Genomic DNA, 26,909 nt, shown 5'->3' with positions numbered 1-26,909 from the left:
AAAATACGCCAAGCTTATACTGAACGCAACGCATTCCCCAAGAATAAGCCAAGGTAGTAAAACCTAAAATAATGCTGGGCAGTCTTGTAGGTTTTTATACTATGCTATTTATCCGAGAAGTCAAATGAAAATGTAGGGACAGGAAGCACCTATACTATTGACGAGCCTTCCACGATGACAGGTCCTGCTCAGTTATAAAGGCCAAGCGAAAAATATCGTCTATTCTCTGAATAGGCTGTTGTACAAGCATTTGTATCAATAAAAAAAATATTGTATATTGTGAAGCATCAATGTTAACTACAGAGCGTCTTTAAAATAGAATGTATCTTGTGTTGATAACCATTCTCCGCCCTTACGCAGGACATGTACGGTCCGTAAAAACGTGTAACGTGTGAATAAGAATGCGAACAGTTACACTAGTTTCGATGATTCTCGATTGCGTACATTGAACCTTCCTCATTTAGGATGTACTTATCAACTTAACGAGGCATAAAGCTATTTTGTTTTATGCTAGCCGATTGCCTACACTCAGCTTTTGCCTCCGATTGCGGCAAGAACAGTTAACAGAAGGAACGAGAACGTTAGTCAGATAGCGTATCAACCAACGCTAGTTGATTAGTTTCTTTATAGAGCTTCTTCAACACCAGTTCTTCCCTTTTCTTCCACAAACGATTGAGCAGCGCAACAAAGAGGTGTGAGTTTACCTCCGCTGCTGGGTTTGATACGTGGAGTAGTGGCTACATGAACGCACTTTGCTGTCTGGCCAGCATAGATCCGTGGTGGGGCGAAAGCGAGCAGCGAGACGATCGCATAGATAACACCGACAGTAGAGTCGACTTGAACTTGGTGAACCACACGAGACAGGCGGCTCAACTCTATTTAGTTCCCTTTCTCCATTTCCCAATGATCCCTGACAAAATCCCTGAGACAGTGGCCCAAAACCAATCTTGTCCTATCACCGATCCGCCAAAACGTCTAGGGATATTCATCGTTGATGGCATCTGCTGTCTACTCATCTGTTTCCTTTCGGGGCCCAGGTTTCTCGTATCTTCATGCGCTGCTTCCGTTGCAGTTCCATTGTGGCTCCCAGAGCGACTTGCCTTAGTCACCACCTGACAAAGATAGCGCAAGCTAAGCACGGATGCGAAAGACGTGTTATGGACAAAGTTGGAGAGAGCTGGGTGGTCCGAGGGTCGTCTGTGGGGAAAGTAAGAATCGTTGTAGAGGCGCAAATAAGTTGAGTCAGAGAAGGTTAACCCACCTAATTTATGGAGTCGTGGTGACGGTAGTAACTGTCCGGTTGACTCAACCGTCCGACGATTTATCCCTTCTTCTTTTCACAGCCTTCTTTTCGTTCACTTTCTTTCATTTTTTTTGTCTCTTAGAGGTATCCCGCTCCCACAACCGTTACGAAACCACACCGATCCACGGGTCTAGAGCTATTGTCGCAGGTTTTGCACGCAGCACGCCACCAAAAGTGGATATTGTCCGATTCACCAGTGAGGCTGTAAGGCACCAAACGCCACAGTCTGTCCCCTTGCTCACACGTACCCACACACTTCTCAACTTATTCACTTTCAGGTCTATAGTAGAGGAAGCCGAGAAAACAATACGCTGTTCAAACCCCAGATGGCGCTCATGGGCCTGATTTGTTGAAGCCTATCTCGCGGCGGTACCGCCCTTATGAATCGACTCATTAGTGTTAGCTCGCTAGTTGCTGGGTCGAATCAACACGGTAACTTTGTGGGCAAATTCGAAATGTTGTCCATACTTTTGCGATTGTCGCTGCTGAAGCTGTGGCTAGTAAGCAATAACAAACGAGCAATTTCGAGTTTAGTTTGATATGGAACCACAAATGAAGATAGAATCTTAAAATCCATTTCCTTCAGCTCCCCCGAGGAAATGGATTTAACAGTTTGCCTCCACCAGCCCAAAAGCAGCGTTAAATGATTCGTAGTTCTGTTCTCGTTTTGCTGGTCACAGTTTACTATTCAACTGAATTACTCCACACACGACTCCATGTACGACACATTCTGCCTCTATCCATCGCTTGACAATAACTATAAAATAGGATGGCTTTGTAGAAGAGACACAGGAGAGAGCTCACATTTAGACGAGAACCTCTGCATCAAGTCAACGTCACTCCATAAGAAAAAAGACAAGCTTAAACTCAGATCATCCTGGTCAGACGTACTCGGCCAGGTTATACTATGTAGCTTGCATAACTTTCGTGAAGATAGTCTGTGAAATGGAAGTAGCGCGATATAACTATCTTGATTCAGAATTTTTCTGCGGTGGCTTTTTTTTTTTTACTTGCAACAATTCACTACGTACTATTTATTGTATAAGTCTCAGGGAGTTGTGTAACAAGAAAAGATCTGGAGAAAGTATCCAAGAGATTAAATTTACTAAAAGAGACAGGATGGGCGCTAGCCTAAAGTCTTGTTGAATGTTGAAAATATCGCTCAAACTCTAGGATGAGACTGTTATTGTAGCTAAATATACTGCGCGCGGTTTATACGATATTAAGATGATTACCCTTCGACTAGGGTAAATTAATCGGGTCGGGTTAGTATCGTTACGGATATTCATAAACTGGTAAAATCGGTTTACTCAAAAAACTAGAAAGTTTTTGTCAATATGGGTAACCTTGAGCTATACCGATAGCGCCTCGCAGCGTTCTTGCAAACAGCAAACGCGTAATCCGCACCATAACCAACTTAACGTAAAAGCAAGTCGAATACGTTGATCCACTGAGGCTGTCAGATATGGCCGACGTCGGCGACGGTGGTGGCGTCGAACGATCGAGTTGTCGGCGGCATTGACGAGTTTCGTCTTTGATTTGACCTCTACCACCCGGCATTTACGGCGGCGAGGAACAAGCCAGCGAAGCCCCACAGTACAGTGTTCTGCTTCCTGTTGACCTGAATTCCTTGGCGATTTACTTCCACCCACATTCTTACGAGCAGTTCATAGAAAGACTGCACTCAACTGTTCGTCAAGCGCCGGGCCCGCTGGGTAAAATGCAACCCGCACCAGTCGATAGTGAGTACAGCCCATACATCTTTCAATGGTATAAACAGCAAGAACATTGCTAGCCGTTTGCTTGTTCCAGCCGCTAAGTTGAATACTACCCCTAGGGCCCCGCTGGGCAGCCGTTTCTCCATGTTCGAAGCTGAGCTGCTTCTAGTTGATGTCGTTACACGCATAATTAGAACTGTGAGGTTTCACATTTGCGTCACCGGTTTCACGTCCAAATGTCATCTCACAAAATAATAAGGTTTATGTGTATTTATTTAAACAGGCTGTTTAATAATAGTTTTCTTGATTAATGGTCACACTAATTATTATTATTGTTTTATCAATGTTGATATAATATTAACTTTTTATGAACTATGTAAAGAGAGAAATCGTTCCGATTTAATCAATATATCTGGGCCCTTTAGGTACGTCGAGTGCCCCATCTTGAATGAGATAAAATTGCCTGCGTTTAACCTTTATGTTTTACGGCTGTGAGGAGTATACATAGCAATATCAGTAGTAAGCAGCTTTACAATCATTCTCTAACAATTGTTCCCAACAATTTGAACAAAAATATAAGTTGTACGCAATGTATGCTTGCCGCTAAGACCATATTCGCAATGACCCTATATCGCTTACCAAATACTTCGTGGCCCTACTTCTTACCAAATACTACAAAATACTTCGTGGCCGGAAGATTTTCAGTTACTAAGGGCTAGGTGCCTAAGATACTGCTGGTGTTTAAGTACGAACAAACAGTGACCCCGCGTTGCTGAAGTGGAACCAGTTTGCTATTTGGCACGTGACAGGTCAAGGCACACTTATTATAAAAGGCCGCCATGTCTCTAAAAACATGCCTCATAAAGTAGGTGGCCTTTGAGGCGGAAAAGAGGCTCTTGCAGCTTACCTGCCCTCTAAGGACCGCGCACTTAGTACGTTACTTTTGAGATCTACTATATACTATTTATCAGAAAACAGGGCCCACGTACCACCTATAAGGTCGCGAAGACGATTTCCTGTTAAGCCTATTAATTCTCCAAGGAAGATACCCTTTGCCCGTGCTTAATAACAATATTTGCTAGAATCTAACCAGCAGACGCATAATTAGAGCTTGACAGGAAAGGGGACTCGAACAAACATCTGCAATACAAAATACGAAACGTATCTTACAAACGCAAGACCCTGAAGAGCGACTATTTTATATGCAACTCATTACACCCGGTTCGCACGCAGCTTTTCTGTCTGAAGTTGTCTGAATTAAACTGACCGTGCCCGCCTGATTTCCGACTGCGTATCCAATTCTAAACTATTTGGAGCTCTCTGTAGCAGAGCAAAATTCTATTTACTCTAACTTAGAATTTAAATATAACGTTATTTTTATTATTCTGCTTATTTATTTATTAGTAGAGCAATTAAAATATATGTATATATATATATATATATATATATATGATGGTGTGGACCGCGATACATGTGGGGTTTGCGTATCCAGATTGTTTACAAAGTAACACAACCAGTTGGGAAAACAATTCATCTCTAAGATGATTGCTTGTGATTTTATATGTACATATACTAAAGATTTAAAGATAAGTGTTGTTTGAGGAAAAATAGAACGACAAATTCGGATTCAAATAAGCACGGCAATAATTGCGGAACCGTTTTCTTCTAAAAAATGCAGGCTTTAGCTGGCGATTTCTGGAGCTGACTAACATGGGGCGTGTGAGAACATCATTGTCACTTGTCGCAATTTCTAATAGCTACTGGGATCTCTGTGCGTTGCTCTGTTTTTCTTTCAGGAGATGTTGCGGTTAATGCTCTTTGCATGATGGTTGGACGTTTGATTGACGGCGTCGCGCCATCCGTTCGGGGGCGTCGGTCACAACCAACTTGCTGTTATCTTTCCGGAAGTACTGGCCTGCTTCCTAGATGGCTACATTCGGGTGGCGTCATTTTGTGGTGGCTTCTAGCGTTACAACCGTTATTGGAAACTCCTTCATCGTGTATGGCCCGCACTGTTAATTGGCCTTTACAAAGGACTGCCAATATCTCCGGGGATATTATGCTTGGTGCATTTTTCCCCATACACGAAGCCAATTCCTCTTATGAGTGTGGTCGAATTCAAATAGAGGTTTGTAAGTTACTGGTGAAAATGTGAAAATCATCCGAGTTCTCGAGAACATTTGGAAAAAAATAGCTCAACAGGGGGAAGCTGATTTAATTAGGGTTACATGTGTACCCTATGTGCATCGTTTGGTCAAGAATGATTTTCAATATATTCATATTCAAGTTTGCATGCTGAACTCGCCGACACGAACGAAATTTACCTGAACAATCCTGTCTAGAAAAGGAAGGCAATAAATCTGCCAGCAAAGCTACCTGTAACACATATTTTTTTGTCTGCTGCTACAGGACGAAGGTGTTCTGCAGTTGGAAGCGCTATTGTATACAATAAAAAAAATCAACGAGGATGAAACTATTTTACCGGGCGTCCGTCTCGGGGTGATCGCTCTTGATTCCTGTGATAATAGTGCTTATGCATTAGAGCAGTCGCTTGATTTCATAAAAGGCAGGTGTACCCTGTCTCATATACACAAACCACATATATGTAATTTAACTACCTATTTTGTGCACCTAAGTTACTTTTGTTCATACATGTTTGTCTGTTTATTGTGTTGTCGTTATTTAGTGACAGTTTCCACTAGTGACATCCTTTGATGTTTGCTCCATAAAATAAGCCGCCTTGATCGCAAATCAGCTTGAAACTCACCGCAATTTTGATCAAGTGCCGTAGATCTAGCAGCGTTGTAAAGATATACGCACACGTTGAAAAATATATGGAACGAATTTCAGGTATAAATTATACTGATAACATAACACGTGCAAGAACGGTATAACGATGAAAAAGTTCCAGCTTATAAATTTTATAGACTTTAAGTAGATACAGAACAATGTGGGCCAGGTCTCGCAAGATATCTGGTATTCTTCTTAGTACAGGTTTCATTGCACGAAACAACGTTTTCAAATCTGAGCGACAATTCATATGCTCCGATGGCTCGATTCCCACGTACCGTAATGGATCATTTAACAATGTTATTGGAATCATTGGAGGACAATCTAGTTCGGTCTCCATTCAGCTCGCCAACCTCCTGCGACTCTTCAAAGTCCCTCAGGTAGATTGCATCTTACAGAATGAACGCTTAAGACCATAGATATATCATCTGCCTTATTGTATTATATGTCTCATATACACAAAAACATAAAATCAACATTTAATCGAATTAAGTGTTCTAGCTAGAAATATGGCATTTTACAAATGAGTCGTTCTCAAGCTTTGCACTTGGTTCATATGCAGCATCTTTACGAGTAATATGCTCGTTCAATAGATGTAACCCAGTTAAAATGACCTTTTATTTAGAGCCGGCTTGGGCAAGATCTAGTAGCATCGTGGACTTCGACAAATGTAGAGTAATTACTGTTACATCTAATCATCGTCCTCTATAAATATTCACTAAATAGGGAATTGTTATGGAATATCCAAAAACAGAGTATCTACTATTTGTTCCTTCTTTGTCAGTTTATGATCCGATCGCTTCCCTGTGAGTGATAAAGTGAGAGGATGCACACCCTCGGCTTCACTTTCGAGGTGATTGCCACGAACGTGATAATAAATGCAGTTTTAGAAAGTACATATATCCGTCACTAAATCGAATCCAGTGATCTATAACGGACAGAAGTTTGTGACAGATTTTACGAGTCGCCACTAGGCAATGAAGAGTTTTATTTGATATTATAGAAATGGATACATGAAGCTTCCGCTTCAAAATCCACCTCAAACATTTTAGGGCTAGAAGGAAGACGGGATCGTTTCTTTCGCATGAAATTTCGTAAAAAAAAATAAAAGGTTTTCTGATGCCTCTTACGACCTTCTACACATGGTCCGCACGCTACGGGTCAATTGCGTGCTTTCGTTCACGTTCATCCAAACACTAATTCAATTAGTATATAACGGATATATATAAATTAGCGGCGCATTCATTTCGTCACAATCAATATAGCATACGTCATGCAACATTACCTTTACGACCCATATGTTTTTATCCGAGAATACATGCTTCCGAAGGCTGCAGATAATAAAACAAATATGTACTCTTCGTAATTCGTATTGCTATCAAAGTATGTGTAGTGGTACACAGAGCAAGTTCTGATATGGCGTCATTGCCTATCGTGTACTACATCAGCGCAAAGCTGTTTGAGGCAATGCAGCGGCCTAAAAGGGACTGAAACGTCAGAACTTTTTACGACTACGGACTCATGTAGGAGCCTAGCGCTAACTAATGCAATGTTAGTACTCTAATTGTCGCAGATCAGCTACCAGTCTACGAGCCCGACGCTGTCGAATAAAGGAAAATTCGAGTACTTCTTCCGGACGGTACCATCCGATGCCAACCAAGCAAAAGCAATCATGGAAATACTCATGTGAGAATAATGAATATCTTTTTAGCATACAACGGTTTACGTTACTTTGGCCAGAATAATATAATCTCTGCTTGTAATACAACGCGTGAAAGGTACGTTTTGGTTCATGTTTAATGGCAGGAGTCTGTATGAAATTCGTTACGGATAACAACACTATGTTTCCAATGTTCGATTGAATTTTTTTCATGCCGGCCGCGGAAAGAGTCACCGTGCCGTCTAAAAAACGTTTCGAGTTTTGTGGCTAGTCCTGCCGTTAAGCATTGCTTCGGGCAACTAGGTCCTTGTACAAGACGAAGTGTCGTCGCCCTACTTCCACGACGCTCATGTGCCCCCCCAGATAGCTTAGTACACAAACACGTGTTACATATGTTATCACTTTGCTACTTCACTTTTATTTATATGTTGCATACATCGTTTACCTGGGCTATAAGTAGGCCACCTTCGAATATATTTGGTTGATGTGATTGTTCGTATATAAATGACTTCACATTCTTAATAAACAAGATATCTCTATAAATCGTTTGACCATATGAAGCTTAACACCAAAGTATCGTTATACATAGATTATTTTTTTCCGTTAAGTCGAAAATTTGCTACATTCCTCGCTTCACACGGGGTCGAACTACACAAAGTAAACATTTCGCAAATTAACTAGTGCAGAGGTAACCTACACAAGTTGAACATAGCCGTAACGTAAACTAGTCCTGAGGCCTTCAGTAATATGGGAGAAGTCACTATATAAATTCTGGCAGGCTAAATAGGTTAAATTGACAACGATTAGGGAAGTAACAGAAACATTTCTTTTTGTTGATAGAGAGTTTCGGTGGACATACGTATCGATTGTGTATTCGGACACAGACTACGGAAATAGAGGGTATGAAAAACTTCAGGAGCTGTCAGCTCAATACAACATTTGCTTCTCCAATCCACAATCGATAAACGCCGATTTCAACGAGACGAAGTATGACATGGTTATCCAAAACTTAATGAACAAAAGCAATGCCAGAGGTGAGTACAGTCGACCTCGTTCCTATTAGCATCGTTGTAATGCCTTATGATGCCGCGCTCATTATATCGTTAAAATTATAATAATGGTCCTGTATGTTTCCAATTGAATCGTGTTATTTACATAGTGTAAGGTTGGGGCCTTACGTCACATAGGGTAAGTGGGGCCATGATACCGCAAGACGCTGACAGCATAATACGAAAAAAGTAATCTCACAAACGATCTCTGCGTCGATGTGTTTCGTGCAGAAAACAGCAATCACACTAGACAAATATTAAAGTAACGCAAATGTACGAATGATTCTACCGGACCTACTGCGATCCTCCATTGGTTGGGAGCAAGAACTGAACCATTTAGATGAAATGTGAATTCGTGCATTATGTTGTTAGAAATCTAGGCCTAAGAGAAAGTGCCTGTGAACTATTGCAGTGGTCGTCGTGTTCTCCGATAAACAGGTGGCGAAGAAACTGATGAAAGCGGCCTTCCGTAAGGGGGCTTCGCGTCGCTTCGTTTGGATTGGCAGTGACGCCTGGGGTGGGCTGAAGACCCTCTTTGAGACGGATGGCGAGAAAGCTGTCGTGGAAGGAGCCATCAACGTACTTCCTAAGCAAAGGGCTTTAGCGGGCTTTAAGGAGTATTTTAGGTTTGTACGAACCTCATTTAAGCATACATTTTTAACATTATTACGCTATGTATTCGTACACGATCACACTTGCAAAATAGTAATAATTACTATTATCCCATATATAAAATTATATATCGGAGATTCCGCCGAGCGTTTCAAATTCCCAGCATATTGTGTGACCTGTTCGATTGGAGCAAGCGTTGATCTATGTTGTTTGGCGTCCTCGCTTTGTGTGTTAGCCAGCTCAATCCAACCACGCACAAAGATAACCCCTGGTTTGCTGAGTACTGGGAAGAATTCTGGAAGTGTAGGATGGTCGAGTTCCCCGAAACACCCTTCAACAACAATTTTACGTCCTGGTGTAACACCAACAAATCCATACCGACGCAGGAATTTAAAGGACTGCACTTCGTCCGCGATGCTGCATACGCCTTTGCGTATGCGTTGCACGACATTCACCGCATGCGGTAGGTAAAGTTTTCCATCTATCCTTTCTACGGTTTTGCTAATTTTTTTAATGAGATGTATTAGGATGGTGTACGTCTATTGTAAACATCCACTGGAATACATGCATAGAAATTTCTTCTGTTTTTGTTGCCACCTTGACGTTTTCTGCGACGACAGGTGTGGTAATCAAACAGGCATGTGTGACAAGATGAGCGAGACTGGAATCGACGGCACCTATCTCAAGTCATCCCTGGAGAAGGTTTCCTTCAAGGATGAGTCCGGCAAGCCATTTCGCTTCCTGCCATCCGGTGACGCCCCGCCCAGGTATTATTAAAGCGCGCCTAGCATGAGCTACGGAATATGTACTTGAAAACCAGCAATACCAACGTTAGCACCGAGCACGACCTGTATCGTGTTGCTGATGAGACACTTATAGTACTAGCAATTAACTGTAGCTACGACATAGCTTCAGTCTAGTTTGTGAAGGAAATAATTAAATGATTTTAAATACCAGTGTCGGTCATAGAAGAGTAACATTTTGTCGACGCAAATAATGGTCGCGAGCCAGCAGGAATCTGGCGCCTGACGGGTACTTTTACGTCTTCAAAATTCTAGGTGTTTGTTTACTGCACTCTAGGGAAATTAGGAAAACGATAGGAAAAAACTATTTGCATTTTCTGTTTAAACCTACAAATATATATATATATATGAATGCATAGGACGCTAATGATTACGTATGCACTACTGGAGAGTCGATCCTTCAAAGAACAATATAAATGGTTACAACAAGGGCATCTACTTTGATAGATATCATATTAAATGCTTTAAGAGTGACTTCAAGTTAAGAGTCAATGTCTGCTCAGAGAAAGTTTCCTCGAATATCAGCGAGAAAATAATAAATGACGATATAATGAAATGAATAATTTATTAAAGAAAACCCAGTGGTAAACGTGGCTGCATGTTAGAAACTAGGATAGGCTTTGGAACATAAGTTACCGAATACGAGAATGTGATTTAAAAGATATAGCACATTTCGTCTAAATTAAGTAGTCATTGGTGCCTGACGAAATTACCTGATGGGTGTGCTTTATTTACGGTTGAGTGTCATTTTTGAAGGTACACGATAATCAACTTCCAGCGAAGTGAGCGACCCGACGGTAAGCACGAGTTCATCTGGAAACCCGTTGGATCCTTTGATCGTACGTAGCCTTTAATGGTCTATCAAACGTGATTAAATCAAGTGGGTTTTCGTTCGCTTTCATTTGTCAACAGTGTTTGTTTTGACCGCATCACGAAACAATTTTGACCTCACGGCAAATTTGTTGTTTGTTTTTTCTTCAAAATAACTAAAAAAAATAACTGTATAGCTCAATTTTACAGTAAATGTACCACATATATTGCCCACACATCATCAATATTATTACTGCACACCATATACACCGACACTCATAAGATCTAGCATATTTCACTAAGTTCAGCACCCATTGGACCCTTAGTGACTTGTTCGTTGAGGGCCAACATTAATAACTTCCCGCAGTTATTGTACGATGAGCACTCACCACTAGAGCTGAATATGTTGATGATGCCGCATACGCTCTCTGGCTCATTGTCACCGGCCTCTTAGTCCTGACTTTTTCGTTCGTTGCCATCGCAGCATCTGCCTCGTCCACTAGTTTCCTAATACTAGCTATATCCGTAGGTCTAGCAGCTTGACCCGACCTGATAGTAAGGCTACGTAGCTGGGTAACCTGGCCGAAGGGAGGCGTTCAGGTTATAACTGCAGAGGCAAACGTTCTGACGCTGTCGCAGCCTGGATCGTTCGCGCTAATGACCTCGAGGCATGCCACACACGGAAACATACAAATTGTGCTTAGTGGTCTTTACTGCTGCAATTGCTGTGTCCCGTTTCGAAACAGGACCAATATTTACGAGCGTATCAAACAATGTTGCCACCACTCTATGGGGGCAAGATCTTCTCAGATTGACTACATGAAATAGCTATTTGTATATGGGGTGCCATACTGATACCTCTCTAATCTACTAAAGTGTGCAAGCGTAGCAGAATCGACACGATTATCGTAAAAGTCCGTTCTGTTTTACCAGTACGAATAAACAGAGCGAAATTAAAATAATAGTTTAGTGAATTTGTTTGTCTGTTTGTTTCAATGATGGACATGGTGCATAGCAAGTGACGATGGTGAAGACCACCTTGAAGTGCGACGTGAAGAGATGGTCTTCAAGTGGGATCAGAAATCTTACCCACGGTCGTATTGTTCAGAGGAGTGCCGCAAAGATCAGGTATAAAGTTGAACATAATCGACAAGTCATGGCACGGTCAAGCGTAGGTCATGGTACGGAATTAGCTCTTATAGAGCCGATTTCGGTATTCAATTCAGAGAAAACACAAACAAACACGTGTTAGGATTTTATGTCGAGATTAAAATCGTCACAAATAGCTTTCGTTTTTCCGAAAAACAGTGCCAAATTCGACCGTAAAGCTACGTACGATACGTTTTTCCCACTCGTAGTGAGTACGAACTAAATATCCGTCAAGTTACGACATAATTTTAAATGCGACACATACAGACAAAGCAAACATGAAGAGTAGCAATTAATCCGTCCCATTAACTGAACAAATACGAACACAAAAATCTTTTGTTCTTGTCGTGCTTAAAAACCATTCAAAGTAAATTAGACCAAAGCTTGAACTATACGAAACCAATGATTCGGTATAGTCCTCTATGTTGACAATCTAATTTTAACAACAATAGATAACTATCTGTTGTTATACAGCGTTGCCTTTCGAAGTATAGAAACGAGTTAAAACCTCACCGCGGTTCATGTTAAAGGACGTAAGTTACGTCCTTCTGTTTTCTTATGTATATATATATATATATATATATAGTTTAACTTAAAACGTACAAGCGGTGGAAACAGCTGAACTTATAGGATTAACTTCCACTTTTTCATGACCAAATTAATTTTTATGCTTGAAGCGGCTTCCGTAGTTCAACACGAATTTTACAAATTAAATTGACGTGTACCGAACGAGACTGTAGAGCATCAGTCCTTGACGTTTTTAACACCATTTTCGCGAAAATATTATTTAATGATACAAGAACTAAAAGTCAAAGGTCGCTGGGGTTCAAGCCCCGCCGACAACGTACACTTTTCATTCAAAGTGTGATCAAGTAAAAAGAAAAGCATAATTGAAAACTGTAGAAAAACAATATTGGATTTCTTTGTGTGATGAGAACTTTTCACCTAGCTGTGATCTGTTTACACTCTACTGATCCGCGAGAAAGTTGGGCAAAATTTAAATTCTCAGATTTTTTCATATTGAATTTGCGGGAAAAACAGCGACAAATATTTTCTACTTAGTAACGGTTCGTTGATATATAATTCTCCTTGTTTATGTTCGTTGACGCTCAGCCAGGATTGCTTTTTTCAATGTTATCCATTTGAACGTATCGTACGATTTTCGGGAACGAATTCGGTGTTGCTCGGAAAGGCTGAATTAATAAACGTAAAGCTTGGAGGTAGCGTATGCACAATTCAATAACAGTAAGAAACTGTATGAGATTCGAAATTAACCAAAAAAAAAAAGTATTTTTAGGTTATGCTAAAACTGGAGGGTGACACGTGCTGTTGGATCTGCAGCAATTGTACCCAGTACCAGTTTCTCCGGGACCAGAATCATTGCGAGGACTGTGAACTTGGCCATTTGCCTAACCCAGACAAGACAAAATGTGTTAAAATACCCGAAGTTTACCTTGACTACAATAATCCATGGGCAATCGGATCAATTTCGTTTTCGTTGTTCGGTACGTTCAAAGTAAATAGAAGAGTAAATCATACAAACAATTTTAAAAATCTACTCCATAAAACTCTAAAGCATACATAGAATGGAATAAATGAAGAATTGTTATTAATTAGTGATAAGGCCATAAAGAAGAATAACCTGACGATATTTAGCTTGCTCACTAAAAACGTTAAGTAAATCGCCAACGCAGCCCATGATCCTCACACGCTGCTAAGTGTCCTGTTTTTCTTCGGAAAACGATATACCTTACGGAGCCCGTGTTGGCCTTAAATATAATGTTTTTGATTTGATGTTTTCTCAACCTGGTCATTTCACCACTCGGTAAAACAAATCCAGTTGTTGTCGCAACGTTAAGGACGTTAACATGAAACCAAAAACGTTTCGGTGCAGGTATGTTGGTCGTAGTATTTATTGCGCTTGTCTTCCGACGCTTCTCGGCTACCCCAATCATCAAAGCGTCAGGCCGCGAGCTTTCTCATCTCCTATTGCTTGGCATCTTTCTATCGTTTTTGCTGACTTTCGTCATTGTTGCCAAGCCAACGGCGATCACGTGCGGACTGACGCGTTTCTTCCTCGGTATGAGTTCGACTCGTGTTATTCCAAATGACGTATTACTTGTTCGGTCATTCCAGGGTAGTTCAGGCAAGAGAAATCCGAGAGTTAAATAAGGCCACAACGTTTAACTAGATATGACTATGTGTTTATAATTGTAGTATTTCATTTGCTCGGACACGAAATTATAGCTGTGACAAAAGCAAAGTATTACATTATTTAATGTATATATTTTTTTTTTTTTTACAACAAACTACTCAAGTTGAGAAGCCACTAATACCTGAAATCTCGATTCGCAATTTGTCGCTATAAACGCTTCAGCACGTAAATGTAGAGCTCCTTCCCTATATATAAGATATAAATCAGTCGATATAAACCGATACACTTGATATCTCAGCATAGACCTATCCTCAACCCCCACATGGAGCCTATAACGGACAAAAAAATTAAGCTCATTTTTGTTTTTTCAGGATTCTGTTATACGATGTGCTATGCAGCTATCGTAACAAAAACGTCCAGAATAGCACGAATCTTCGCCCAGGGTAGCAAGGGACCTCAGGCCAAAGTCCGATATACTTCTCCTACATCACAACTCTTCATTACCGCTCTACTGGTTAGTAATTCGTCACATTTCCAATATGGCAAATAGTACAACTTTTAGTCTCGAAATAGTTATCTAGACGATTTTGTTGCATTTACTACTACGTACTGCAAGCATTGAGGAACACTGATTGCAATAACAATACATAGGACGATCCATGAACCTGTCGATATTGGTCATTGGTAAATCTACGGTGTGCATTTCGACTGGGCATAACAATCCTTGCTCCGATTTACGTGCAGGTAAGCGTGGAAGTAGTCGTCAACGCTTTGTGGCTTATATATGACCCTCCGATGCCAACGAATATTTATCCAACTCGTGAGGAAAGCGTACTTATCTGTGCCAGGTCTGATGACCACAAGTACCTCATTGGCCTTGTTTATCCCTTTGTGCTTATGTGTGAGTAGTTGACGCCATCTTTAATAGTCAACTGTTACTATGTGCTGATTGTAAATTGTAGAAATTATGTCGTACGGTACGCAGTGTTGTCCTATCAATCTTCATTGCTCGATTTGACCTATTCGTATTAATCTAAACGTTTCAACATCTTTTCTAAATATCTTTTGTTTGTCTATATAGTGTTAACATTACGTAGAATATGTATTGCGAGTGCGGCTAAACATGCTGCGGCTGGGTAGTAAAGCAGTGTAGCATTGGGATGTTTACAATGGTTACATAGTAGTCGATTCCAATAATATATATATATATATATCATTTTTTCATCACTACACAACGGTACCTAAATAAATACTCTCTTTGTTGCCGTTCGACTAATACGTGAACACTGTTACGGTACAACTATTCAGTAATGCACAGTTATGGTTCTCTATATACAATAACGTAATAGCTTTCCGTACATGTGTAAACAGACAATTCCAATCCATCTTACTAACATTTTTTTTTTTCGTTGATATCGTTGTCGGCCAGGTTTTTGTACTATCTATGCTTTCAAGACGCGCAAGTGTCCAGATGGTTTCAACGAAGCTCGGTATCTCACATTTACCAATTACACGACATGTGTCATCTGGCTGGCCTTCTTGCCGCTGTTTGTACTATCAACGAACAACGCCATCCGAGCAGTGACCCTCTCGTTTTTGCTCAATCTATCAGGAACGGTTCAGATCTTCTGTCTGTTTGTGCCCAAAGTATACATTGCACTATTTAAGCCCAGCAAAAATACGAAGGAGAGCATTATGTGCCATCATAACCGCATAGGACAACAGCAATTCTGTCAGAGCTCAACGCTCAGTCGGTCTACGGGGACGATTTGTTGCAATGGTAGGTAGAGTAAGAAAGGCCGTTCGCATACGCTACAGCACAACAATTAGGGCGAGGCATCGTCTTCCTGATCGCCTCCGTAAACTGGCACCATTATTAGGCCAAAACAAGTGATAGGAAGGTCGATTAGTCAGTTATCTCAAGCCGTACGATTTGTTTCAGCGCAACTAAGTGGATCCGAAGGACATATCAATCGGTTTTGTCAACGGGATGTTCAGTCCGGCGCACCCCTAACCGGAGTATCGCTTGACAACTCCACGTCGAACATATTTCTCGTCGTTCCGCATGGCAACGATGGCGGCGGCGTCCAGAGTCTTACAGGTGGTGAACTGCCATCGGCCGTGGAGCCGGCTCGCGAGGTCAAAGCTCTCGTTCACTTGCGGACAGCATCTGCCTCAACTTCGGCGACAGGCAGTAGGATGCCGTGTGCAACTGAGAGGGACAACGATCCAATGTAGCACGAGATGGCCACCATCCTCGAGCTGCTCCTACAGTTGAGGTACCTGTCTGCGAGTATACAGACAGGCCAGGGTGGCAATGGACCTTCACATGGACAAGCAGAACGTCAGTTCGCACTTCGTACCGAATCTCCGACGACCAGCTACTCAACGTTTGACCAAAAGGGCAAGGGAAGCACGGAGTAACTTTACTGACCCATTAACTTACTGCACGGTACATGCGAATATCAATATAATATATCCCATACTCGAAAACGAAGACTGCTAAGCTGGTAGAATTGTACGTATATAGAATCACTTCTACCAGAAGTATTTGATGAGCACAAGTATTAAATATCGACCTGACGGGCCGTGATTTTTGCAAAGCCGCGCTTTTTAACACACTAATAATCGCCTGCGGAGTGTAGGGCCCTCTACGGACGATGAGCAAAAAACTCGACGATGCCTCGTCTGCGTACGTCATTATATATATATATATATATATATATATGCATGCCAAGCAGCGCTACTCAGTATCCGTTACCATACAATGTAAGCCCCTACAAGCAGCACTAGCTTTGTGCTAGGAATTGGCAAATCCTATATAACGTGTGCATATCTGCAGTGAAGATTATATACAGGTCGTCATATACCGTTGTTCGGCAGTTGTTTCAAGGAAAGACACAACGTCATCTTGTCAACTATCATAATAAGATTTAATTAATATTTGTGTGTTTACAACAAATAGAACCGTCTAATAGAAGAAGCGTAGAAAAACATTTGTAGAGCGCCCTGGAGATGCATCGCAGATTTGTTGGCGAGACCGAAGCTGACGAGACATTTATTGAATCAATTAAGTTATATTGAAGTTTATTGTAATATATTGATATGAAGATAATGTTGAACGTTTGTAAATTGTTATAGCAGATTTACGATACGAATAGGTAATTATTCCTGCAATTTTATATTAAATGGCTATTGTTTCCGCTCAGATTCCACAAAAGAAACACTACTAGTCATATGAAAATCAGATGCAACGGTACCTCTCCATGAGTTTATCTAATGTGCGAATAGGATGAGTCGTTTTGATGATTCGAGAGTATGTATAACTTTACGGCGAAAATGCAGAGAGATGCGTGATTTTTTCCAGCGCAAGCATCACTAAGTTGTTGTCTGTAGGAACTTTTGCAATTCGTAGCCTACCGTCTTAAATCAGTACTAGCTTTATTTGTTATATTATTTAGCACACAAGTTGTGTTGTTGAAACTAAAATGGCAAAACTTACATGCGGTAAGTGATAGCACCAAACGACATTAGTATGTCAATCTAGTAGTAAGTAGTAAATACTTATTGACTTCTAGAAGCAATGAAATCTTCGATAGCTTTCATATTAGAAATGAACATATAATTCAATACGAACAGTAACCAGGTGCCAATGTAACGAAATGGAGGCTGAAATCAGAGAGACAAACGCTAATTATACGTAAAAGATATGTCATATAATAAAATATATTTTTATTATACCCTGTCTAATGGAGCAGGGGTGCTACTGCGTGAGCGTGTGATAAAGTTTTGTCCTAGAGCTTCTTGTAGGGTGTAAAGCCCAGCTGAATTTGCTGTAACCCAATTGGGTACACTTAACCCAATTCGTATGGTGTACTATTTGTGCAACACACAAATGTCGTTCGCTGTCGTTAGTGTTACTATCATTACTATCTTCCGCGTAATACGTGTCTTACACGATACAAATCCATTCATAGCGGCGCCAGATTTCAATAAACAAGAATACGAAGCAGTGTTTTACTGTACATACTATTGACCAGTGTGCCTTTTTTTTTTTTTTTTTCGTTCTTTTTCTTTGAGCTCTTCTTCAATTAGGATCCGTTAGACTGATCCATTTAAGCTGCAAAGTTCCGGCGCGAAAGTTTTATCACGATTAGTAATAATTACCGTTGAGGTTACATTGATTTCAGCTTATTCGGTACATTTAGCAATTACGACACACCTCATCTAACGGTCACGTATAATAAGGACATCACATTATGGTCGTTAATTTTCTATATTATTTACATAGCATGTGGCAAAATATTAGTAGTGTATGTATATATATATATATATATATATATATATATATATATATATGTATATAAATAAATTTTCCTAATTTTTTCTAAAGCATAAAATTTATGAGAGAATTTCACTAGCTTATCTTAGGCACCACAGCGGAGTGAAATGGGTTTCATTTAAACACTCTTCACAAAAGGAATCCATTGTTGTGACGGCTGTGGGGCATCATTATAATCATATTATTCTACCCACGAAACAAATAGTTCAACAAGATCGCCAATATCAAGCCTGTCATGAATACCGGACATTTAGGTGCCCGGCTTTCATGTCCAGCTAATTGGATCACCTAAATGAACGCTTGTAGAAACCGTATTCGAAATTTACGTAGTCATTACTATTTAGCTTATGTGTGACCGTAATTACTTCTACTTGTTAAGCGGTACCTGAAAAATTACCCTTTTTGGAAGTCGAGGACACGTCACATTTACTCAATTGAAGTATTTCGAAGTATCCATCAATGTCTCCGACAAATCAATGCAGGCACAGAATTTCCTACATGTAGAATTACGAAAAGGCCTTCTTGCTAGCTTTTATGAAGCGAGCATTTTATTTAATCTATAGCAGATACTTCTATGCTAAATCGATATATCTCTAGTTCTCTTTTTTCAACCTATTCGTTATGCCACAAAAGGACTTCGTGTTGATTTTTGCGACTTTACCAACGAATAATAATAATAATAATAGGAACGAACGCCTTTGAGCCAACTATTCTAGTAACCAGAACAACTGTTCGAGTGATTCGAAATGTTTCTCATTGAGAACCTAAGACGAGTTTAAAATACAAACAAAAAAATAAAGAATAACAATTATGGCTGAAAATAAAAACAAACCGATATCTTTTCGTGCGACGAACTAAGAATGTATGGGGTACATCGAGGCGTCTAACTGTAACAAGATGGTAACAGTAGTGCTATATAAATATGTTAATAGACATAACAGGCGTCTCGACAAGACTTTGGGGATCTAGTCAGTGTGTCTTTTGTTTGTCCGTTCGTCGTGGCTGCGACCATTGGATGCAAAGCTTCTATTGCCCTATGAATTTGGCCACATTAACCGTTCTGAACGCTGTCTCTTTGAGAAGAGCCCTCTCGTTATCTGTAAGTTATTGAGTCAGTTGTCCTGGAAACCGTCGAGTAACGTTCGATCGGGTCCCTTGAAACGCTACGGACGCTGAACAGCTCGTACTTGCGTTCTTACGATCCCTAAACCTGTACGAAGGCATTTGTTAGGCTACGGTTTTGCCGTAACAGGAACATCAATAGACTGAACACAGGAAGCCAGTAAGAATTGTGCTGTTACTTTATATTTTGCGTGTGTGGAAATCACCCCGTGTTTGTATCGTTAAGAGAACCATGGATAGGCAACGAGACGGGCAGCGCACAACCTGTTGCTTACGGCTGTTGCGAAAGCATTCGAGCCACATTTCTATATATATTTCTTTCTTTCTTTCTTTCTTTCTTTCCCCATGAAGTTTTTACCCCTCTCACCGATTCTGACAAAATCAGATACTTTTTGAACCATAAGGGTAAGAGTTTCCGAAAATGTTTCTTCAGATGACAGCTAAAATCATTGTTAATATAAGACTTTGTTCAGGCTTCATGATTTCATATGTCTACTCTTTTTAGCCGTCTGGCTTCTCCAGTAAACGTACGCATTCTAACTTGGTTTCATTATGTGCAACTTCACAAATTATCGAGAACCATTGGATACTATGCATCTGAGCCACAGCTTGATCTACTTCCCGTACCAACGTCATTAGTAGAGCATACTTTAACTTCTATTCTAAGTTTAATTCATCTACCTGAAAGGCTTACTAATAAGGCTTAGCATAACAAGAGACTCACCAGACGGACCTATTTCGTCACCAGACGAAAGCTATTAAAATGAGCCTATACTCATCGAATGGCGAAAGTTCCGATTCAGAGGAAGAGGACATTTTCGAGCTGCCGGCTATCGCTGATCCGTTTGTGTGGACTAGAGGGAACATCGAAGAGTTCAAACACGAGATCGAAACAAGCAATACTGGAATGCTCAAGGTGAGTTTGTTAGAAACTTTGACCGATTTTTTTTATTGTAGCTTTATATATAGAAAAAGTACTTTAAACTGGAATGTAAGGTTACTGAAGTCACGAGCAAGGTGATTCGTGTCCACCTAGTTATCGTGTCAAATGATGGATTGGAAGTCTTTTCGTACGAATATTAGACGGTCGCTATTGAATAAAAGGTGCACTGCTAAGAAAAATACGAGCATCGATTGATAAGTGTTTGCAGAAAAAGGTCGAGGAAGAGACCCAACCCATAAATAAATAAACTGTGGTTTAATTAAGAATAATGTCAGTTAACAGCATAAAGGAGTATTATATACATTTATATTATTTTCTGAAGTTTCACAGGAAAATCAAAGTGTCTGTATGTCAAAATTCGAACGAAATTAAAACCTGTATACCTTCTACTGTTAAGCGATCACGTTGCCATTGCTCCATTATGCTTAACGTTTTTTGCTCAATTCCAATTCACTATGCCTCTGTTCTCGACGGTTTTTACAAAAGGTGTCCAGGAGGACCATTCAGTCAGAGATTGTACAGTTAGTTGTAGGATATATATAGTCGTCTTCTTTTTAAGTCAAAATTAAAATGTCTGGCGGCTGTAAAAAGTAATTTTTATGTCTTTATTTTTCCTGTATCTGTGAACTTTTTAGTGACTGAAAGATTGCTCATCACGAAGAGGACTGCTTACGTTTATGTGGACAGAGACATGCATAATAGGTGGATTTTAAATTCTCCCAGACATTTACGTATTCTATTTCGTCGTAAAGCCTTGATATCAATTCGGGACTGACCTGAACCCATTCAATAGCGCATCTTCAAAATACTTGTTGTCAAAATCTGAGGGATTACATCAAACGGTGTATTTGGCTAAGTGCTATTGTCACACCTAGCAACAATAAGGCAATTTCTGAAAAATAAGAGTCTTGCAAAGTTAGATGCAAATTTTAAGAAATTGTGACGTTTCTCCTGGCATTTACAATTATCAAAGCATAACAAGTAACGAAGTAACCTAAGGCTTCGCATTTAGGAGTAACAGGTTGTATCATATCCTTGGAGTCGTTTTTGGTCCTATTACGGATCGATTAACCGCTTTGGCTGCTCACACTAGAAGTGCAAACAATTTATAGGTATATTGAAGGCAGTACTTGAGTTTAGAGGTCGTTTTTATTATCGAGTATGGGTAACAAGAAAGGCATCGACGCTGGATTTTTTAGGTTCGTGTTGGCAGGGAAGCTACTTCTTTAGGCTGTACCTTGAATCCTGTCTAGCTGCTTCTCAATGAGAGACAAAAACTCACAGCGAATACGATATTTGCGCTTATAATTTGCCTCTTTCCGATTACATATTTTATCTCCCTTAACTAAGACATCACACGTAGACATATCTGTGATACAGTTCAGAAGGCAAATATATTGTGGCCTATCCATTGGCGCCACTTAAAAAGCAATAGTATCACAGAATATATGCTAAGATGTATGTATAAATATATATATATTCTTTATTGGTATGTCGCTGTGGCAGCGTATTAATCATATATACGGTAAATTTCTTCTCCTAACAAAAAATGCAGCGCTTTACTTGGATTCTACAAACAACATAATTTATTATATATTTGTCGTCGTTCTCTGCAACCTTTCAATTTGTTTATTCACTTAATCTAGGCTCGGTGTTGAAGGGTTCGCCCAGTTTCTCCCAGTTTTTCTAAGGCCCCTTTCCCCGTCAATTGTACAGCAATCCGTACAACTATAAGTGGTAATTCGTGGGCGCAGGGCCTATTGAGCATGATCGGTTCAAAAAAACCTTCCACTCAGGTTCTTGCAGGCGACTTTGACAACTTTTGATGTATGCGGTCAGGCATAGGCTTGGAGAAGGGTGACATTACCTTGTCGTCTATCCAGTCCTTTCTGCTGAGCAGTTTCATTCAGTCGATGTTTTTTGGTTATATTCGCGTTAATAGCCCTGGCCCTCTCAAACACATTTCGGTTTATAGAATTTTGCCAGCCCAGAGCTACGTATTTCTTCTTTTACTCCATATAGAAACACTGCCTTTCGTCACCGGTAAAATACCTGTCATTGTGGTTGCATGTTGCTTGCTGCCGGGCGAGATTAAAAGGCAATAATAAGCCGTCTTGGTTTGTGTTCTTTGCTCAGTTCATGGGTACCCAAGCTCCTAATTTTTTAATAAAAACCACAGCTTGAAGATGTCTGGTGATATTTATGCGACTGCAACGCATCGAGTCGATTGCCGGCCGTCTTGCTTTAAAAATGCATTCAAGTAGTCCTCGCGATCCTCTCAATTAATCACAATGGAGAACAAATAGTTAAGAGGAAAAAGAAAGCGGCAATGTTATAGAAGCAGTTCCGATTTATACTATAGCCTAATACATGACAGATATATATATATATATATATATGCAGATACATATCAATTTGACTTAAAATAATTAAATAGATACCGTAATATGAAACATGCGCCCCCTCCGAGAAACACCAATTATTTCCGTTATTAAGAACTCTATCGTAAATCAAGAATGGATCGGTAGTACGCTACTGGTCTATATCAGACTTTTGATCACAAAAAGCAATGCGGGATTTTCTCGCTCTTTTAGCGCCTTGTGCTAGGCTACTACGTCTTCCGCATTCGGGCCAGAACTAATAATACTCAGAATTTTAATTTTATGTCCTTACAGTTCAGGTCTGTAATAAACCTCTTTAAAAATGCTGGGTGCTAGGCTGTTCGAACAGGATAAAGACGGCCAACTTACAGGCCTTTGATATATTTTCTCAGGTATGCAATGGGGAGATTTTGACAGTTCGAATCCCAACGGCCGATGACGGCCGCTACATCTATTGGGAGTTTGCTACGGACGATTACGATCTGGCTTTTGGTGTCTCCTTCGAATGGAACAAGTGTCCTGATCCCGAAGTAACACTTGATGTTAACGATTCGGAAAGTGAGGACGATGACGATTTCTGGGATGATGACGAATACCTCACAGATGTGGTAAATTTATCTGGGCAAAAATGTCCTTTTCGATTCGGTCAAACCAACTAGAAACTAAACTAAGCGCGACTAGTGATTTTTATTTACATAGTGTCAATGACTTGAATTAGTACGCAGTCTCATTAACTTACTTATCTGTCGTATTCAGATCTAGAAATGCTTCCGAGAATGCAAGAAACTTTATTTTTATCTTATTTAGTTTAAGCTACTGTAGAGAAAAAGGGGTCACTCAACATATTCAGAGCGGTTTGAACAATTTTACTGCGTGAGCCTCATTCTTTACTTGCGATGAATCCTGCATAAATAGCCTTAGCTTTCAACATAAAAAAAACCTGCATTAATCAGTATCTCAGACTGACGAACCACAAACTATCTAGCCTAGGTCAGCTTTTCATACAGTGTTTCAAGTTGTAGAAATAAATATGTGTGAGCGTACAATATTTAAAAGTAATAAACTCTCATAAGCAAAATTATGACGCAGCATTTATTACTGATCTTTCAGAATGATATAGAAGCTCCAAAAAAAGAACAGAGAACCGAGGATCATCCGACAAGTGTCGTCCTACCTACCTACCGAAGGAACAGCCACCAAGAGGTGATCATGGGATCCCACAAGTATCCCGGTCGAGGTGTTTACTTACTTAAGTTTGATAATTCTTATTCACTATTCCGGACGAAGATTGTCTACTATCGTGCATACTATGGAAAGTAACTGGACGTGTATCGAATCCTGCAATGTTTATGCACCACCGTTCACAGGCTGATTATGCTTACATAAGTCCAGATTTATATATCTATAAGGAATTTTAGTTTATAAATTCATCGCATGATGCTTCTGTAATAATAAGAACAGAACTCGATGACAGCCCGCCACCTTCCGTCGAAAAAAGGTTAGGCAGCAATTGAATGCGACCACTGGCATTCAAAGTTACTGTTGTAGTTACTGCTGTTACGGTTACTGGATTTCCGTTTGTTACTAATTAAAAATGAGTATCATAGGCTTACCGGCTATTAAACTCAGACTGCTTGGTAAAAATACGGGAAACTTGCTTAAGCCTGATGATAATTACTAGCGCTGATCGTATCCAATGTTAAATGAGCTGAATCACAAGCTGGCTCGTATCTCGTTCATGTCTATTGAAACGTAGAGACAATTGTTGTCATTGGGATAGATCGGTTTGAAAGTATTGACCAAGTTCCCAGTCTATGTAGACAGGGCCACGAGAAAATTGTGCCATCGGGAGTAAGGGGACATAGGCTAACAAAGAGGTTCAGGCGTGTCCTTCAAATAATGTTTGTCGCGTTTTCCGTTCGATCATTGAACATTTGAGTATGCATTTTGTATTAGCAACCAACATGATCTTCTTAGTAAATCAATAGCCCAAAGCTGTAAGACAACAAGGCGCAATGAACAATGCCACCAGACGGTTCACTAAATAAAGAATAAAAAAAAAAGATACGGTACGAAAACGTGTAGCAATTTGCATTAACTGCTAATATAATCAAAATCACTGATTGAATGAACAGATAGAAGCTTTTCATACGTTGGTGCGACGACGATGTTCATTATCGTAGCTAGCCTGCAGGCAATGTACCATCAAGTAGGAACACAAATAGCTTTACCTTTTTTTTTTTATCGTTCCTATATTATGTATGTTTGTTCACTGTTACATAGAGTTAAACCGCTAGTGAAGCAGGACGAGACATTTATGCCCTGTTCAGGGTCGACCCTATGTAACGAACCGTATACATTTCCTTTGCGGGTTAGAAGAATGGCGTTTTGAATAGGAGAATACGCCCGTCGTGATCGTTCATTGATTTCAAGCAATTCATGAATTAGCTAAGATTATAAATTGCATTTACGCGGCCATCGACTGATACCTCAGTATTATGAGATTTGAATAATTTGCTGAAAACTAAAAGCCTGAGTGTCCCATAAGCTGACTAAACATCCTGAAAAGAAACGAGATTTTTCATGGCTTGTCAACATGTCGTTCGGCATGACAGACTTCTAAGCAGAATTGCCACAGGTGTAATGTTTTTTTTTTTGTGTATAGGTAAGACGAAAGCAATGTCCCTGTGTCAATATTTGACTAGCTCCAGGAGGTACGCTTCCGCTTAGACGTATCGTAACACATGGCAGTTTGCCCACGGTAGGATTGGAATCGTCTATTACATTGGAGAATGCTTAAGAAAGACAAGATGGTTGACAAAGATCTGTATCTATATGGGCCATTCACATAAATGCGAAGAAGTTATCTAACAGGGAAAGCCTAGCAGACGAAGGAAAGTCGTCTCTATCTGCGACTTAGCCAGGCTGCATATGGCGACAATGAGCCGTCGTAAGTGGCCCGTGTCTTCTCCCATATATATACTTTTCCCATATATACTATTATACACTTTTCCCATATATACTATTATATACTTTTCCCATATATGTGTTTTTTTTTGTTTAAATCGCTTAATAACTAATTCCGTAATCAAAATAATCGTGCACTAATTTATGTTCATCATACGTCGGCAGAACCGGCTCCCCGAAACGATCGTTCCTTTCTTTGCCTTTCCTTTTCAGTTTTGAACGGTGTATTCCTTTCGAAACAAATCGAATCATATAAATATCACAACGAGCTGTGTATATTTATGTGACATTTTTTTCATCCTTTCTATAAATGCGTTTTAGGCGAACGATAAAATCGGCAAGCGACTTTCGGCTAAATTATATCATTCAGTTTAAATAATTATGACGTGCCGTCGTCGCTCATTCCAACTGTTTTTTTTTTTTTGAAATAACGGTGTGGACAAGTTCTTCTAGAAGCCACCATGTCCGCGAAGAATCTCGAAAACTGCTTTAATAATTTTTATAGTTCTTGGCTTGTAAGCTTGGCTGCGTGAAGAACCACTGAAGTGAAAGCGATAAGGCTGCGAAAATTGAGCTCATACAACAAAATACAAAGAAAACTTCCATCGACTCTAAGCTGAACACTCGGTATCACAGACGTTGAGTTACGACTCTCATATGATCCCAGTTCTAGCTGTTAGCGGAATTAAGGTCTGCAATATCACATTCACAGATCCGTATTTGAAGCATCGAAGCGCTCAGCTCAGGACTCCTTACGAAGCTACGCTAAGGCATGCGCGTTCCATTGCACGTGCCGTATTTCTAGAGAGCTTCTCCTAAACAACCAGATGAACTGTGGTTAGGAGAATAACTACGAATCAGTCTTACTCCGAATCCGAGTCGCTTACGACGATGCGCTAAGGGCTATACGAGGTCAGTGTCTATCAATCGAAGTGGGTCAAGCACATCTGCGCTACGCGGGGAATCATCCACTTTGGAAAATAACTTCTAATCTGTTAGATCGATCGATGATCTAGGATATATAGCACCGCACTGACCTTTTATCCATGTTCCGAAATGATGCGAAACACGCTGTGATGAAGAAACAAAATGTACTATGAAAGTA

General features: G+C 40.2%; 2 protein-coding genes across 2 annotated transcripts; both read left to right on the top strand.

The window, feature by feature from the left end:
* Positions 1–2,820: 2,820 nt before the first annotated feature.
* LOC111267947 (metabotropic glutamate receptor 3) lies at positions 2,821–18,085 on the top strand. Its single transcript, XM_022846568.2, has 17 exons — positions 2,821–3,045; positions 4,818–5,149; positions 5,431–5,587; positions 6,016–6,191; positions 7,385–7,497; positions 8,312–8,505; positions 8,933–9,146; positions 9,368–9,595; positions 9,753–9,899; positions 10,692–10,774; positions 11,761–11,873; positions 13,192–13,399; positions 13,789–13,974; positions 14,421–14,563; positions 14,794–14,950; positions 15,479–15,829; positions 15,992–18,085. The coding sequence occupies exons 1-17, from the start codon at positions 3,024–3,026 to the stop codon at positions 16,285–16,287; spliced, it is 3,120 nt and encodes a 1,039-aa protein (XP_022702303.1). The 5' UTR covers positions 2,821–3,023; the 3' UTR covers positions 16,288–18,085.
* A 1,471-nt stretch (positions 18,086–19,556) lies between these two features.
* Positions 19,557–25,004, top strand: LOC111267945 (Golgi resident protein GCP60). The gene is made up of 4 exons (XM_022846565.2): positions 19,557–19,673; positions 20,262–20,429; positions 23,230–23,445; positions 23,948–25,004. Exons 2-4 carry the CDS (start codon positions 20,277–20,279, stop codon positions 24,155–24,157), a joined length of 579 nt encoding a protein of 192 aa, XP_022702300.1. The 5' UTR covers positions 19,557–19,673; positions 20,262–20,276; the 3' UTR covers positions 24,158–25,004.
* The last annotated feature ends 1,905 nt before the right edge of the window (positions 25,005–26,909 follow it).

The sequence above is a fragment of the Varroa jacobsoni genome, unplaced genomic scaffold, assembly GCF_002532875.2.
Source record: "Varroa jacobsoni isolate VJ856 unplaced genomic scaffold, vjacob_1.0 scaffold_1244, whole genome shotgun sequence".
NCBI classification, from domain to species: domain Eukaryota; kingdom Metazoa; phylum Arthropoda; class Arachnida; order Mesostigmata; family Varroidae; genus Varroa; species Varroa jacobsoni.
The sequence above is the reverse complement of the archived record's forward strand: the minus strand, read 5'-3'. Positions and strand labels throughout refer to the sequence as shown.

What these genes read in the sequence shown, in the direction of transcription:
- LOC111267947 (XM_022846568.2), top strand. Translation starts at nt 3,024, where the DNA reads ATGCAACCCGCACCAGTCGATA. An exon ending in GGCTTTAAGGAGTATTTTAG is followed by an intron (nt 9,147 to 9,367) that starts GTTTGTACGAAC and finishes TTTGTGTGTTAG; the next exon opens with CCAGCTCAATCCAACCACGC. An exon ending in TTATCCCTTTGTGCTTATGT is followed by an intron (nt 14,951 to 15,478) that starts GTGAGTAGTTGA and finishes GTTGTCGGCCAG; the next exon opens with GTTTTTGTACTATCTATGCT.
- LOC111267945 (XM_022846565.2), top strand. Translation starts at nt 20,277, where the DNA reads ATGAGCCTATACTCATCGAATGGCGAAAGTTCCGATTCAGAGGAAGAG. An exon ending in GCAATACTGGAATGCTCAAG is followed by an intron (nt 20,430 to 23,229) that starts GTGAGTTTGTTA and finishes ATATTTTCTCAG; the next exon opens with GTATGCAATGGGGAGATTTT. An exon ending in ACGAATACCTCACAGATGTG is followed by an intron (nt 23,446 to 23,947) that starts GTAAATTTATCT and finishes CTGATCTTTCAG; the next exon opens with AATGATATAGAAGCTCCAAA.